The sequence below is a fragment of the Liolophura sinensis genome, chromosome 13 (genome assembly GCF_032854445.1).
Source record: "Liolophura sinensis isolate JHLJ2023 chromosome 13, CUHK_Ljap_v2, whole genome shotgun sequence".
NCBI lineage: Eukaryota > Metazoa > Mollusca > Polyplacophora > Chitonida > Chitonidae > Liolophura > Liolophura sinensis.
Window position 1 is genome coordinate 12286698 of NC_088307.1, and position 14967 is coordinate 12301664.

Here is a 14967-nt window from a genome sequence, read left to right on the forward strand (position 1 = left end):
GAAGCAATGACCCAGGCGCCTCTCACCAATGCTGTCGCTGTGAGTTCAATTCCAGCTCATGCTGGCTTCATCTCCAGCCATACATGAGAAGGCCTGTCCCCCGGGCTCTTTCCAGTTTATGAGTAAAATATTCTTGAGTAGGGCGTAAAATCAAATAAATAAACAAAATCTAAATAATAAAGAGTTTTCTGTGTTGTGCAGTTGTGATTCTGATGAGAATAACTTGATAACTGTTTGTTTAAAATAGAATAAAAATAAAATACAGTGTGAATATAAGAACATTGTTGTGACTAAGTATTTTTCATCTTCCCTAAAATTTATGTATTTTGTTTTCATTTTCTGGTAAAATGTAATAATTAGACCCAGTTTTCAGTGTCACTTTGAGAACCCAAAACTGTATGAAACGATTTCTGCTTTCATTAGATACCTGACAGCCAGGGAAAAGAAACTACGCGATCGTCGGAAAAATGCCGAACAACTTCTGGCCTGGAAGAAAAAACTAGATGACGAGGAGAAGAAAATTTATGAGCTTGAGAAACAGGCCATTGACTTGTGGGAGGATGGGGAGAGGAAGAGTGGAAAGAGAACCAGCAGGTCGGAGAAAGGGACAGGGAAAGACGCAGCGGATGGGGCCAGAGATAAAAGGGCAAACAAAGGTAAAGCTATTGATACCTGCCAGTCTAATAGTTTCATATATGTAGAGACAAACAGTGATCCATTGTCAAGACATTACCTAGATAGGGTGGTCTATGGAGCGGAATAACAGACCAGGAGGGTATAAAGACCTGGTCAGAGAGGGATCAGCTATACCTGTGTGACTGTAACACAGAAACTCAGCTGCCTGGACATCTATGAATGTAACATATTCCAAAAGAACACATTTCATCCTATCTGGAAGTACAAGAATTGCTTTGTTGTAGCAGTTATTTCCAGGGCTGGACAGAAGATTGCAAGCATGATGGATCTACACAGGCAAACAGGGCAGATAACCCATTATAAATGGCTTTCCTGGCCAGCAGTTGTGATTGCATTTTTCTTTTGTCAGGTCCAAGAAAACAGGCCTAAAATTGAACTAAATCACAACATATGGTATATCCCTGGTATAGCTAGAAATATGCTCTTTTTGAATCTGTTCACTTGATAGATGCTTACGCAGTAAATTCTGTGTTAAGGTCACTAAAGTGTAGTTGACCCATCCCAGATTTGTTATTTGTACCCATTTCATCTGTCATTCCGGCCTAAAGGCCATCAAACCAGCAAGCAGCGCATCATTAGAACAGTTGTAGAGTATCAGTTGAATCTACCACATGTATTTATTTATTTATTTATTTATTTCATTCTTGGTGTTTAACGCTGTACTCAAGAATATTTCACTTATATGACGGTGGCCAGCATTATGGTGGGTGGAAACGGAGCACAGCCGAGCAGAAATTCACGACCATCCGCAGGTTGCTAGCAGACCTTCCCACATACGGCAAGAGAGGAAGCCAGCATGAGCTGGACTTGAACTCGCAGTAACCGCATTGGTGAGAGACTCCTGGGTCATTATGCTGCTCTACCGGGCTAACCAGCTGAGCCACGGAGGCCCCTCTTCCACATGTACATTAATGATATACATATGTTCTTATAGTGACGCTAATTGATGCTCTGTTATGAATTTAACTCTAATTTTTACTAGCGTTAATGCTTCAGTGTTAGAGGTCATATATAAATAGATATATATATATATATATATATATATATTGGATATAGTCCTTGATGTTAATTTGAGTACATGTGTATCTTCTGAGTGGTGGGGCCAAAGAGTCGGTGTTAAGCCAACTTCAATTCAGTACTGGGAAATAAATCTGGTTTTAGGGAATTTTAGGCTATAGCTTTTCGTTTTCCTTGACAGGAAAAGAAACGGAGAGAGATATATCTGAGACACAGACCTCTTTGCCTGCACAGAGGAGTGAAAGCGAAAGCTCGATTTCAGAAGCCATCTCAAGGTCACAGGTGTCAAGGTCAGAAATATCAAGGTCACAAGCCTCAAGGTCGCGCACCCAAGGTGCCAAGCACCCATCCTCTGTGGCTAAGAGAGGTGAAGGTCAGACAGAGGTCAGTGAAAGTGAAGGGAGCATACAAGAGGAGATCCAGTCTCAGTCCAGCAGCAACACTGAGGAAGCTTCCACGACCAAAAAGCAGTATGTTCTGGCTATTTAAACATACTTACAAGAGGGCTGGGTCCAGTGGATCATATGTATTAAGATTTTGTAGCTATGTACTGACTTTTGTTTATGCTATATATACATAAAAAAATCCATATTTTGGACTGTAACGTTTAAGCCAGACTTTAACCAAATTGAACCAATTCAATGGATGAAATAATTCGGACACTTGCAACAGGCCTACCTGATAGACACAAGATTTCATCAAAGTTGTGGCCTCGAGCAAGGAATTTCAAGATTCCATGTCTTGACAGTTCTCCGAGCTTCCCTATCGGTAACATATCATACTGGGAAATTGATTGAAATTGCTAGCCATTCATAGTTAAATGTCACAGACTGTAAACTCAGCAAGTGAAAAATTGTTTGTCACAGATGCAAAAATTCTTCAGTTGCCTGTCGCAGGTTTATGTTTTACTCCTGACTCTAATTTTTTTTTTTTTTTGTTTTTTTTGCCAAGTTGTGAAACAGCCATAGTATCATTGAAATGAATCAGTCAGTTAGTCAAGTTGTTTTGCTCCTCTGTGAATCCACCTCAGTTAGCTTCTCGGTGATTGCTAAGTCATTCTCGCCAGGATAATTTGAAGAAATATTGCCCATGGGGAGTTAAATCCACAACCATTCATTCAGTCTATCCCTCATCTTTTGAACAGAGCCAGGGAGTCCGTTCACGACACCATCCGGACTCAATCAGTCGCAGACACTTACGGAGATGACTCCTTTGTCTCTGCTGACTCAGTAACTCCGTCCAAGAAGAAAAGCCCGCTCCACAAGCTCCGCACCCCACCCAGTGGCCTCCTGTTTGACCCCAGTCGGTCCCCACTGTCTCCTGGGCGACCATTTGGCTATAAACGAGGGTCGGAGAGTGAATCAGAGGATTCTCTGCATGCAGGTATGTAGGGTCGGAAGTGCTTGTGTTTGAGCCGACCATATTCTCAAGAATTTCTACGCCTTGGCTAAAATTTGCCAAAGTTGCATACCTTGTCATGTGTATGTACATTTAAAAGACAAACACATGCAATTGTTGTGTTACTTTATAAATGTGTTTCAATCTGAGTTCAAGTTCATCTCTTACCTGCTTCCTCTCTGGCCGTACATAGTAAGGTCTGCCAGCAACCTGCGGATGATCGTGGGTTTTCCCTGGGCTGTGCCCGGTTTCCACCCACAATAATGCTGGCCGCTTTCGTATAAATGAAATATTCTTGAGTATGGTGTATAACGCCAATTAAATACATAAATAAATAAATAATTTTAGTTCTAAGTATACCATTAGTTCATAGTTCATCAGTTCATCAAAAGCGTCTTGATCCACAGAATTGAATAAGGTGTCTCAGCAACCTGCGGATGGCCTTGGGTTTCCCCCGGGCTGTGCCCGGTTTCCACCCACCATAATGCTGGCCGCCGTCGTATAAGTGAAATATTTTTGAGTACGGCGGAAAACACCAATCTTGCTCCACTTCCTTACATCTGATTGACTAAGTATTTGATTGAAGAATAGTTACCCTAAATGACCCAAAATTTCGTCCACAAAAGTGCATTTTTAGAAGGGTTACAAAATATTATTTTTGGTGCTGAAACCTTCAGTTTTCCAGTAGAATGTTCAGCCCACATTCCAAGCAAACCTCAAAACACCTCCTTTAACTCAATAGAACTCTCTGAATCAGGAAAAATGGGCAAGTTAGTCATGGATGCAATTTATGGTCGTTTTGGGTACATGTCAAGTATGCAAAAATGTGTAATAAATATGCAAGTTAGGCATTGATGACGTCAGAAATCTTGCTCTTTTTACATATATACTTATCTTAGCTGTGAAATGAATACCATTCAAAGCGGAACATTTTGTTTGGTATATAAAGATTTACAAATTGCAGAATACAACTGCTTGCTTTCCTCTATCAGAAACGGCTTCAGACCAGAGTGATGTGGAGGGGAGAATTCGAGCACTGAAAGATCAGCTTCAGTGTCGAAAACTCCAGTTTGATCGTCTGAAAAAGGAAAGTGAGAAACAACAGAAAGAGAAGCTTAAGACGCATGAGGAGTCCCTGAAAAAACAGATTGAGGTAAGCAATCCTATGTCATACGAAAAAGGCTTCAAATGTTGTACCAAGTCCGAAATATGTTTGATCTTGTCAATCTATAAATTCCTAAAAACATAAATGAATTAGTTTTTGATTTTCTTGCCAGGCATATGACAACTCCATCAAACAGATGACTGTTCAACTTCAAAATGAACTGGAGCACGAACCTGTAAGAACTGGGAAGAAACCACAGATTAAGCACCCCCGAGGAAGGGACTCTAAACAGAAGGCCACCCATGAGGAGAGTTCACCCCAGAAGCCACTCCCACCTCAGCGCAGTGAGTCGGAGAGCAGCCGGTCCAGCCAATCGTCCAGCTTTGAAGAGAGCCGAGACAGTATCGACTCCTCTCAGACAAGTCCTACCTCTGTCACTGAAGGTATTCGGATTGGTTGATTTGTTTCTGTATTTGATTAGGTGTAGCTCTGTATTCAAGAATTTTTCATATGTACACAAGAATTTATGGTTACGGTTTGTGGATAATAGTTTCTGTAAACCACTTTGACTAAAGTCTCGTTGGTTGCAAACTCATTGGTCAGGGGCCTGTCGACTACGCCAAGAAAACATGTTTGTCCACTGATAAGACAGTTTGTCCTTGATAGTGGTTGTCTTTGTTATATAAAGGACATTGTCTTGATAAATCCTTTTTATGAAACTACAGTGTTGTTCTTACCAAACAACTTGCTCTAAGATGGTCAAAATTTTCGTTTCTAGCACCCGTGAATAAACCCTAAAATCTTATTTGTAATTTTCACTTAAATCAAAAGAAGGCTGTGTGGAATCTGTCCCAGTCTAGGCAAACACACGGAAAGCCATACTCTTCTGAACATTATGATAATTAAAGAAAGAATATTTTGATGACTTGATTGAGTATTAAGTATTTGATTGAGTTGGATGCAATGACAAATTAGTGGATTCTGGAAACCTGGCAGAGCCAAATTTTATGACATTAAACGTTCTAGCTAAGCAAGAAGGAGCTAGATTCTAACATGAATGCCATCTTATTCATAAAAGGGTTAGTAGCCTGAACTGAGGGAATCTAATATAAAATAAATTGTAACATGAAGAGTAAGACAAGGGCAGCAACTACAGTGTGATAGTTGGCAATTGTTCAGATGTAACAAGTGAAAACCAGCTACTTATCGTTTTATTTTAAATCACACTACCGGGAAGGGCTTTGAAAAGAAGAAAGACAGTTCTTTTTATTGGTCTTTAGAGCCAGGAAATGCAACGTACCGTGATTAACCAAAAACATGTTTGGGTATTAGACAATGGTTTTCTTTTTTCTCCAGGTGTACTGACAAGCCCCTCTGTATACAAGAAAGATAGTTCTGTCGGTGGGAAGAAAGGTTCTCTGTTGGAAAGCATATCAGAGCGAAGTGAGACGCCTCCAGCAGAGAGAGTCCGCAGGTCTTTGTTGGGGAAGGATGAGTTGTCTAATGTGTCAGCTTCAAAAGCAGTTGACAAAACAAGAGACAGCAAGTTCTCTGCAGAAGAAGCTGAATTAGCCCTGCCCATTGCTGATGATGACAATGCAGTTGTTTTAGATGCAGAGAAAATGATCATTCCAGCAACAAGTGCTAGCAAAACTTTAACATTTGACACTGTGCCTGTAAGCGCTGGCTCCAATTTAACACCACGACAGCAGAGTTTTGCTGGCTCAGAGCTTTTGTCTGCACGATCGGAAATATCAGAATATATCACAGAAAATGTGCCTTCTCAAGCCTCGGCTGTTTCATATTCAGACGATGGGCTGGGTTTCAAGCCCCTGGGAGTTTTGGACACAGAAAAGCAGGTGGAGAGTAAACCAGCAGATATTAATGATGATGCTTCCCAGGCTGCAGAAGATGAGGCGCTGAAGTCTGACATCTCCAAATATTCCTATTCGACAACAAAATCAGAGAAGACATTGAGTGAGAAGTCTGATGTAAGCTACACAGAGGACTTCTCAGAAGCAGAAACTGGAGTCTCGGAGAGAGGTAAAGTGTCTAAGTCTCTTGGCAAAGAGGATACTGTGTTGAGTGATGAAGAAATCAGCGAAGAACTCTCCATGGTGAGTGATGTGAGTGAAAAAACATCATCTGCCCCACTTCTGGATGTCCTTAAAACTGCCAACAAGGAAGGTGAGACCAAGATGGACGAGGTGGACGAGATGGTTGATGAAGAGAAGAAAGCCATTATCCCAGACGAGGAAAAGACGCCAGTCCAGTCACCAAGAGACACCAGTGCTAATTTGGAGGTCACTCCAGCTGCGTTGAAGGAAATTCAGTTGGAGGATTCGTTCGACAAACCATCACCAAAACTTTCCCAAGAGGGTTCAAAGCTTGATGATGATGAGTCGTTGGTAACTGACAGTGAGCTGGACAAGGTCATAAGTAGCACAGCCGCTGCAGTTGAGCAGTTTGACTCCACGCCTTTCTCCTCACCGGAACATGTGCCCAAATCTCAGGCAGTGTCACCTGCCAGCTCGAAGAGACTTGCAGCCTCTGAGAAACTTGTGGACAGTCTCACCAACGGGTTGATGGAAAGTGTTCTCAAAGATTCCATGACAGCCATGGGCCAGATAGCAGCCAGACGCTCTCCGTCGAAAACTCCTCCACCCACTCGTCCAAAACCAAAGCGAGACTTGGCTACAGCCCCGTCTGATCAGCCATCTACGTCTCCGCCTGCGGCAGGAGTTTCACCATCAAGTCCACACCCAGAGTCCAGACAGAACGGGTCGCCAGCAGCTGAAATGCAGACTGACTCCGTCATGTCCAATATGTTGAATGAAGCCATTTCAGAAATGATAACAATACGCAACAAACAGAGAGAACGTTCCTCGAGTCCCAAGAGTCCGGAAGACAAGATAGCTGGTAGGACATCACCAGTAGATGAAACAAGTTCTCTGAACAAAGTTACTAATGGACTTCAGCATGAGGATATCTCGATGACTGGAGGTGTCCCAAGGCCCGGCTCTCCTTTGCCAGGGGAGAAACCCATTTTTTCTAAGGTACGTTGTCATAACTAATGATGGCTTCTTTTACATATTACTAGCTTTATTTACTGTTTAAGTATTACTTATTACGTATTCCTGTAAGGAATGGTGGTTTAGGTTGTGTTGGAAAGGATGTCTTGCGATTGTCTACTTGGAACTCCTTCTTTATGGTTCACGAGTCGGATACTATTATCGGACATGACACATATTTTTTTATCAATATCCAGACACTAGGTTGTGTGGAAACTGGCCTTGTGATTATGGACTTGACATGGTCCATCATGGTTTGCGAGTGGCATATGAATGTCAGACCTTCCGCTTAGATATAGGGTTATTCCCTACTTTTAATTATGAACTACTTTTAGTTCACTTCTAAGCAAAAACATGTTCTTACTCTGCCTTCCCAGCTGCTTTACATAATTGTTACAGCAGCTGTAAAAATAAATAGTTTCATGAAGGAGTGTAAAGTTCAGGTCAAATGAGAAAATAATATAATTTGTTGACAAACAAGAAATCTGTACTATTTGAAAAGTACTGGATATTCCAGTTTGAAGTTTATGTTTCTCGAAAATATTTATGCTGTTTATGAAGTGTCATGAATAGTGAGCAGAGATTTTCAATGATATGCATGTGAATCTGGTTAGAGACATTTAGAAATTTGCATTCAAACATTTATTTGGCATAAACGAAATGGGTTCTCCTCCACCATAATGCTGGTCGTGATTGTGTAAGTGAAATATGAGAAGAGTGCGCCGTAAAGCGGTAATCAATCAAATAAATAAATTATTGTTACAGAACAACCTGTACTCTGTATGAATGGTATTATATGACTACATTTCCATCTTTTGTTGTTGGTCCAGGAGGACATATCTAAGCTGGATGATGATCTGATGAATATCTACGGGGTAGAGGATGAGTATCATGATGATGACGAGTGGTTCCACCCCACTCAGGTTCCTAACAAACCTCCCCCTCCTTACCCAGGTACAGCAGATCACCAAGGTAAGCTCATTACCCACAGCGGCCAAATTAATTAAAAAGTCAAATTAAAATTCGTTAAGAGCTGTGCTATCAAGATGTGTACTGATAGTCCGTAGTACTTTCTAGTGCTTCATTCCAGAACATTTTTTAAGACTTTTTTGTTACCTCTACAATTTATATGCATATAATGCTGTTCTGAATGTGCATTTTGAGTGTTATTTGTGTTTGGTTGATTGTTCAACACAAGTCTTTAGATTTTGGTGCTCGAGTTGTGAACTATTTCCATATTATTATTTTGCTGTTCTCGCAACCACGGCAGGCATGAGGATTTCACGAAAGCGATTGTTCCGTTTCTGTGTCATTTCCCGGGTTAAAAATTCACGGAACCGAAAGTCCGTTTCCCACAAAAAAAGGCTTGGCTACTCACTCAGTACTGCTTAGTAAACATTGAACACAGTTAATAACAAGTCCGAAGGCTTGAATTTTGAGCCTTCAAATTGTGGCTAAGGTGTTACTAGGTGCTTGTACTTTGTTGCCACGATTGGTCTCACGGAAAATGGACCTTTTTCAATCTCTCTGTGTACAGCGAGCCTGTATTGTTGTCTGCCATGATGGGCAGGAAGTAGCATAGCCGATGAATTACATGTAGGACGGAAAGCCAATCAAGGTCCTTGACCAAGGAAGTTGTCATTCGTATCAAATTCAGATTCTAAGATTCGTTGATTGCAAGACTGTTGTGGAAGTTGTATTTAACACGTTGCATTGTACTCTTTGGGTAGGACAGATAACTCAAATTGACAAAGTTAGAGTAGCCAGTTCTGTGCCTTCTTTTTTCCTTAGTTGGTAGTCAGATACCTCAGTCATTCAGTGTCAGTTCATACATTTTTAACAAAAAGGTTGAGGGATGATGGTTTTTAGTTTTACAAAGTGTTTTCCTTAGTTGGCAGTCAGATACCTCAGTCATTCAGTGTCAGTTCATACATTTTTAACAAAAAGGTTGAGGGATGATGGTTTTTAGTTTTACAAAGTGTTTTCCTTAGTTGGCAGTCAGATACCTCAGTCATTCAGTGTCAGTTCATACATTTTTAACAAAAAGGTTGAGGGATGATGGTAATTTTTAGTTTACAAAGTAAATGACCTTCAAGAAACGCCAAACACCAAAATTTATTTCATGAAATGACATTAATACTACAATTATTAAGGTAAATCGGTTCCCATAGTAGAAATTGTTGGGAACCGAAAAAACGTTTCCCAGTTCAAAAATACACGGAACCGAAAAAGGTTTTCAGAAATTCTGAAGTGCCTGCACGGGGGTACTGTAATTATTCAACCTTTTGTTTGCAAGGCGATTATTCAAGCATATTATGAAGGCATTATTCTGTGTTGACTGATAAAATTGTACTTTTTGTGAAGCCCTGAAACTGGCTAATCCAACCAATGTGCGTAATTTGCACTGAAAGTTCCTCTTTCATATGCGAAAGCTTAAATTAAGAATTAGGGTAGTTTTGATTAATTGACCCCAGGAGCCTCTCACCAATGCGGTCGTTCTGATTTCAAATCCAGCTCATGCTGGCTTCCTCTGCGGCCGTAAGTGGGAAGGCCTGCTAGGAACTTACGGATGGCCGTGGGTATCCCCCGGGCTCTGCCCTGTTTTCACCCACCATAATGCCGGCCGCCGTCGTATAAGTGAAATGTTATCAAGTACGGCGTAAAGCACCACTCAAATAAATGAATAAATAAATAAACACGGCAAATAAGAAGTTCTTTGTGTTGAGAATGCATTCACGGTTTATGAATTGAAAATAGTATAGCCGATCCATCTCTTACTGGTTGGTTCTTGCTTCAGGCAAGGAAGCTAGGCTGGTGCAAGGTAAGAATTAGTGCAGCTTGTTCCTGATGACGATGTAGAATAATTGAGGGACCTATACAACAGCAATACATTGGTTGTGTAACAGTAGTCTTAAGCCGAATAGCTAATGGTATAACATTTCCTCCAAACACAAAAATATTACATCGTGTGAGAGACAAATTTATGCTTTTACCATTATTTATTGATTTTTTAATTCATTTATTTTTTATTTCACCAGAAGTACAGCAGGGTACAACAAAACACATTGCATCAGATGCATACAGGAATGAAGAAGACATTGGTGTAGAAAGAGCTTATGTTATAGTGATATGCCGCTCCCTGGCGGGAACAGAAACCCCAGAGGGCTTGTTTTATCCCGTTTAGGAGTTGATTATGAAAATATGAGCTAAGGGTAATATAAGGGTATTATGCAAAACAGAAGAGACATATAACCGTGTAATCTGCCCTAAAATGTCTGTATTTTGTCTTGTTCACAGCTCACATTCCCTATGAGATCAGTCGCATACTGCAGGTTGAGCAGCCTCAGTACGCAGTCCCGCACAAGAAGGAAGATGTCTGCAGGATCGTTGGTAATGCCGTGGAGGTGTACTGGATGCGACGACGGTATGGGGAGCCTCTGGAAGGAGTGACTCCACCAGAGACGTACTTCTCTCAGGAGGACAATGGAATTGACATGGACAGCACCAGCCGGCGGGCTTACAAAACTCTCTTGTTCGACCTGGCAGGGGAGATAATCAGGGAGGTGTACAAAGGCGAACAGGAAGAGGAAGATGATCCCCCACAGCCATGGAAGAAGCCCAAGAGCAAGCAGCAGAAGTATTACAAAGGTGCCGAGCCACCGACCACCATGGACGTATTGACAAAGCTAGTGCAAGACACGGCAGTCATAATCCTGGGGTTGAACGGAACCCCAAGGCTGGACCCCAGGCTCAACAAATGGGGGTCGCGCAAGAAGAAAGACAATGTGGATAGCATCCTCGTAGAGGAGCTACACGAAGAAGAACCCCATTGGGTGAATTACGACGACGACGAACTGGCCGTCAAGATGCAATTGACGGACACAATCTTTGACTCACTGCTCCAGGATACTGTTCAGACAATGAACGGAGTCTTCCGCAAGTGGAAGAGTAGGACTCAAGAGCCTGGGTGAAATGATCTGTATTTGATTACGTGTGGTTAGAAATCTTGTCATTCCATTTCATTTGCTCTGTTGCTTTGTTCTGGGACATTGACAAGATCGGATTTTGCCTTTTTCCATCAGTGGAAGTTTACAAGGCATGAGTGCCTAGATGAAAAGCGAGGAATTATATTTTTGTTTATATTTAGATTTATACATTTTATACATGGCTGTTAATGTAAGGAATTATGAATATGCATATGTAGATAATAATTTATTATTGTTGTCACAAGGCCTTCTGTTGCATGTTTCTGTGACCCAGGAACATGCAGTCATAGATGTGTAGTGCTGTGATGATAGAGCTTCTGTGGAAGCGTTTTTTAGGAAAATGATGGCAAATCCTTGCTTAGGACATGCCAAATTATATCTTTAGGCTTACCCCTTATAACTTAGCCGTAGCAAGAAACATAGTATAGCTTAAGAGCTAATAGATCAGGTTCATTCTCAGAAATAAGTACTCTCCCCCAAGCTTAAGACAAAGAATGCCAAGTATTTTCAACCCCCAAGGTCTCTTGTCTCCGGTCAAGTTAAGTTATCACTGTCTGAACATAGACATTACAGCTAATTCTGTGATGGATAGAAGTCCTCTGGCAAGCAAGTAAACTCCATGCTTTTTAGCGTGCTGGTGTAATGATACAGGCATGTTATGATCCATTTTTACACAAGGGGCCAGTTTGACAAAGTCGGGTATGACATTTTTTTTTATCGTACATTTGTCGTACGATATTTTGTACGTCACTATTTCCGTACCATTGTCCTGTATGTGCGATTATCGCACCTGTACGACGTTTTTGTGAAACTTGGCTCAGAACTCTGCTGTGGCTCAGAACTCTGGCGTGGCTCAGAACTCTGCCGTGGCTCAGAACTCTGCCGTGGCTCAGAACTCTGCCGTGGCTCACTCACCAAGATATGATTCAGTAACTCATCTGACAGAAAAAGAGCATATTGCAGATTTGGGTAGACACTTCCGTAAATCTGGTATGATTTAACATGAAGATGTTCATAGTGGGACACCATGGTTTTGTCAAGCTCCAGTTCACCAGGCAAAGAGGACCTGTTGTTGGTTTAGACAAAAGTCTTCATTTGAACCTTATAACTGTGCCATGTCTTACTAAGTATCAGTTGGACCAATCACTCATTTGGACACCCATCGTCACTGAAATGGGACCACCTCATATTCATATATTTGCTAAACCTCCCAGATGTTATCAAAAAGCAACGGGGCATCCATGAAGGTGCTTGGGTGATAATTGTTGCCCCTGCGTGTTAACATGGACAGGTACATGAAAACGAAAAACCTCTTATATCGTGAAATTTAGAAAGTGTCCCTGAAAAAAGCTCCCAGACATTGGAGATCTAAGCATCCTGAATGAAGCTGTTGCACTTTTACCAAAAAGATGCTATCAGATACATGTATAACTTTTTCGTGTGTACAGAAAGAGCTGAGAGATTAAACCCTGTGACTAGGTGTGTAGATTTTCATGCATTTGTTTGTCTAAGATATGATCAAATTCATTGTGTGTCTGCATTTACCGTGATCTGAAGGAAAAGGTCCAAAGGCCTCAACATTCGTTCTCGGACAAAGCTTAAACGATCTTGCATCGTGCTGATTGTATATCCAGAAAAGCTGGATGTGGCAGCTGATGTTATTTTTGGTCTCTCTTTCTATGCGTATACAGCACAATGCTTATGTGTGTCATCCACCACCCTCATCTCATTCAGTATCCGCATTTATACATCTAAAGTTCCGTCCAGTGTTTTGTGAGCAGGGTTTTTTTTTCTTCAATCTGTATTATTCCGCCCAATTACATGTATTTTGATTTATGTATTATGAACTTTGTAAATTGATGTTAGGCATTGTGGGTAAAGTACTCCCTACAATATGTGAAATGATTGTCTTATGAAATTGTGCATCGCCAGTCAAGCCAAAAGTTCTCCGTGGCAAGACACTTGCTCGCCTGTAGGACACCCTTAAAAGGCTCTTAGCAGTCCACAGACATTCACCTACATGTAGCTTTCATCTGCCAAGGGTGTAGTTATTGATGTGCCCTTGGATATGATGCCATTAGTTCACGATCAGCTCACCATTAGCACACCTGTAGCAGGTTCTAAGCGTTCTACACCCATTCACCTGACCTTCATCTGCCGAAGATACAGTTGTTGACGTGGTCTGTGGATATGGTGCCTAGCGCAACTATTCCACTGCAAACACAGGCTGTAAGCATTTCACTACTATTCTTCTATTCTTCACCTTCCGAGGGTGTATTTACAACGGTTGTCCGCTAATGTCGTGCCTAATGCTTCGAGCACACTTGTAACGGGCTTCTAGAATACCACTGCCATTCTTCTAGCCATCATCTGTCGAGGGTGTACTTACAGCGTTTGTCGGATGTTGTGGGTAATGCCACAAGCACAATTGTAGCAGGCTTGTAGAATACCACTGCCATTCTTCTAGCCATCATCTGTCGAGGGTGCAGTTACGGCGTTTGTCGGATCTTGTACCTAATGCCACAAGCACAGTTGTAACAGGCTTGTAGAATACAACAACTATTCTTTTAGCCTAAATCTTAAAAGGGTGTAGTTACAACGGTTGTCTGCGGATGTGTAGTTACAAGCACAGTTATAACAGGCATCTACAATACCTCTGCCATTCTTCTGCGCTTCATCTAGTGTGGGTGTAGCCCACAGGCGTGGTTCAGGGATATGATGGTCAATTAACTGGGATGTTCTTACACTGAGTATCACGCAGTCATGCCCTACGCCAACCAAAGGCCAAACCACTGGCAGGCTAGTGGCACATTACCGGACAGCACGTAGAGAACTTTTGGCAAGGCTTGTCCTGTGTTCATACAAGCTTATACCTAGTTGAATCATATATCATACGTATTACGATTCCGAAAACATCCTGTACAGTTCAGTTAAAGCAACTGTTATGTAATTGTTCGTTCCTCATGACACTCTTGCATTTAGTATTTAATAAATCAAGTAATTAAAATACATGCAGGATTGATATTTTAAAGTGTTTTATTCAAATTCTCATACATGTTGTGTGGGAAAATTAGCAATTACTACATGTAATTATCACACATCGCCTCTCTATTTTGAGAGCCATGGTCATGAGAAGCTAAGAATACACCGGTATCAACAATTGCCTAATCTAGTTACCCTGTATACTTATCTTACCTGAGAATGTTACGATTTATGTAAAAAGACGTGTATATGAATCAGTATTATGTTGATATGGTCCGTGATTGTGAACCCGAGGGCAAATTTGACTAGGCCCTACAATCACAGCTGCGATCGGCAAGGTCATATGGATACGATTTCCTCCAAAGACAACGCGACGTCCCACGAATCTAGTAGAGACTGCTCCAGTTGGCTATAAACGTTCTATTTGTGCAGTATTCTGCAGTTGGCGGCTGTGATTGTTACGTCTTGTAGAGGTTGTTGTCGAGGCTCAAAAAATGGTTAATACATGAAACCTGGTGTAACTGATCTTCAAGTGTACCACAGTCCAGAGTGTTCTGACTCTACATGTACATGGAAGTTTGAAACCATATCAAGGTTATCGGATACGGGGCGCCTTGATTGATAGATAGCAATGACTTGTTTTCTTGTAACGTTTACGTATAATGCAGAGAAGACACAGCACAGATTCTTATTTTGATACATAAACTTGGTA

The 14967-nt window shown here is 41.4% G+C and overlaps 1 protein-coding gene across 1 annotated transcript in view; it reads left to right on the plus strand.

The window, feature by feature from the left end:
* Window positions 1-14284, plus strand: part of LOC135480868 (centrosome-associated protein 350-like) — an 82266-nt gene extending 67982 nt beyond the window's left edge. The window contains exons 35-42 of the mRNA XM_064760797.1: window positions 424-656; window positions 1895-2183; window positions 2858-3096; window positions 4104-4264; window positions 4389-4659; window positions 5573-7272; window positions 8118-8259; window positions 10585-14284. Coding sequence (XP_064616867.1) covers window positions 424-656; window positions 1895-2183; window positions 2858-3096; window positions 4104-4264; window positions 4389-4659; window positions 5573-7272; window positions 8118-8259; window positions 10585-11258 — 3709 coding nt within the window. The 3' untranslated portion in view covers window positions 11259-14284. The remainder of the gene's footprint in view (window positions 1-423; window positions 657-1894; window positions 2184-2857; window positions 3097-4103; window positions 4265-4388; window positions 4660-5572; window positions 7273-8117; window positions 8260-10584) is intronic.
* The last annotated feature ends 683 nt before the right edge of the window (window positions 14285-14967 follow it).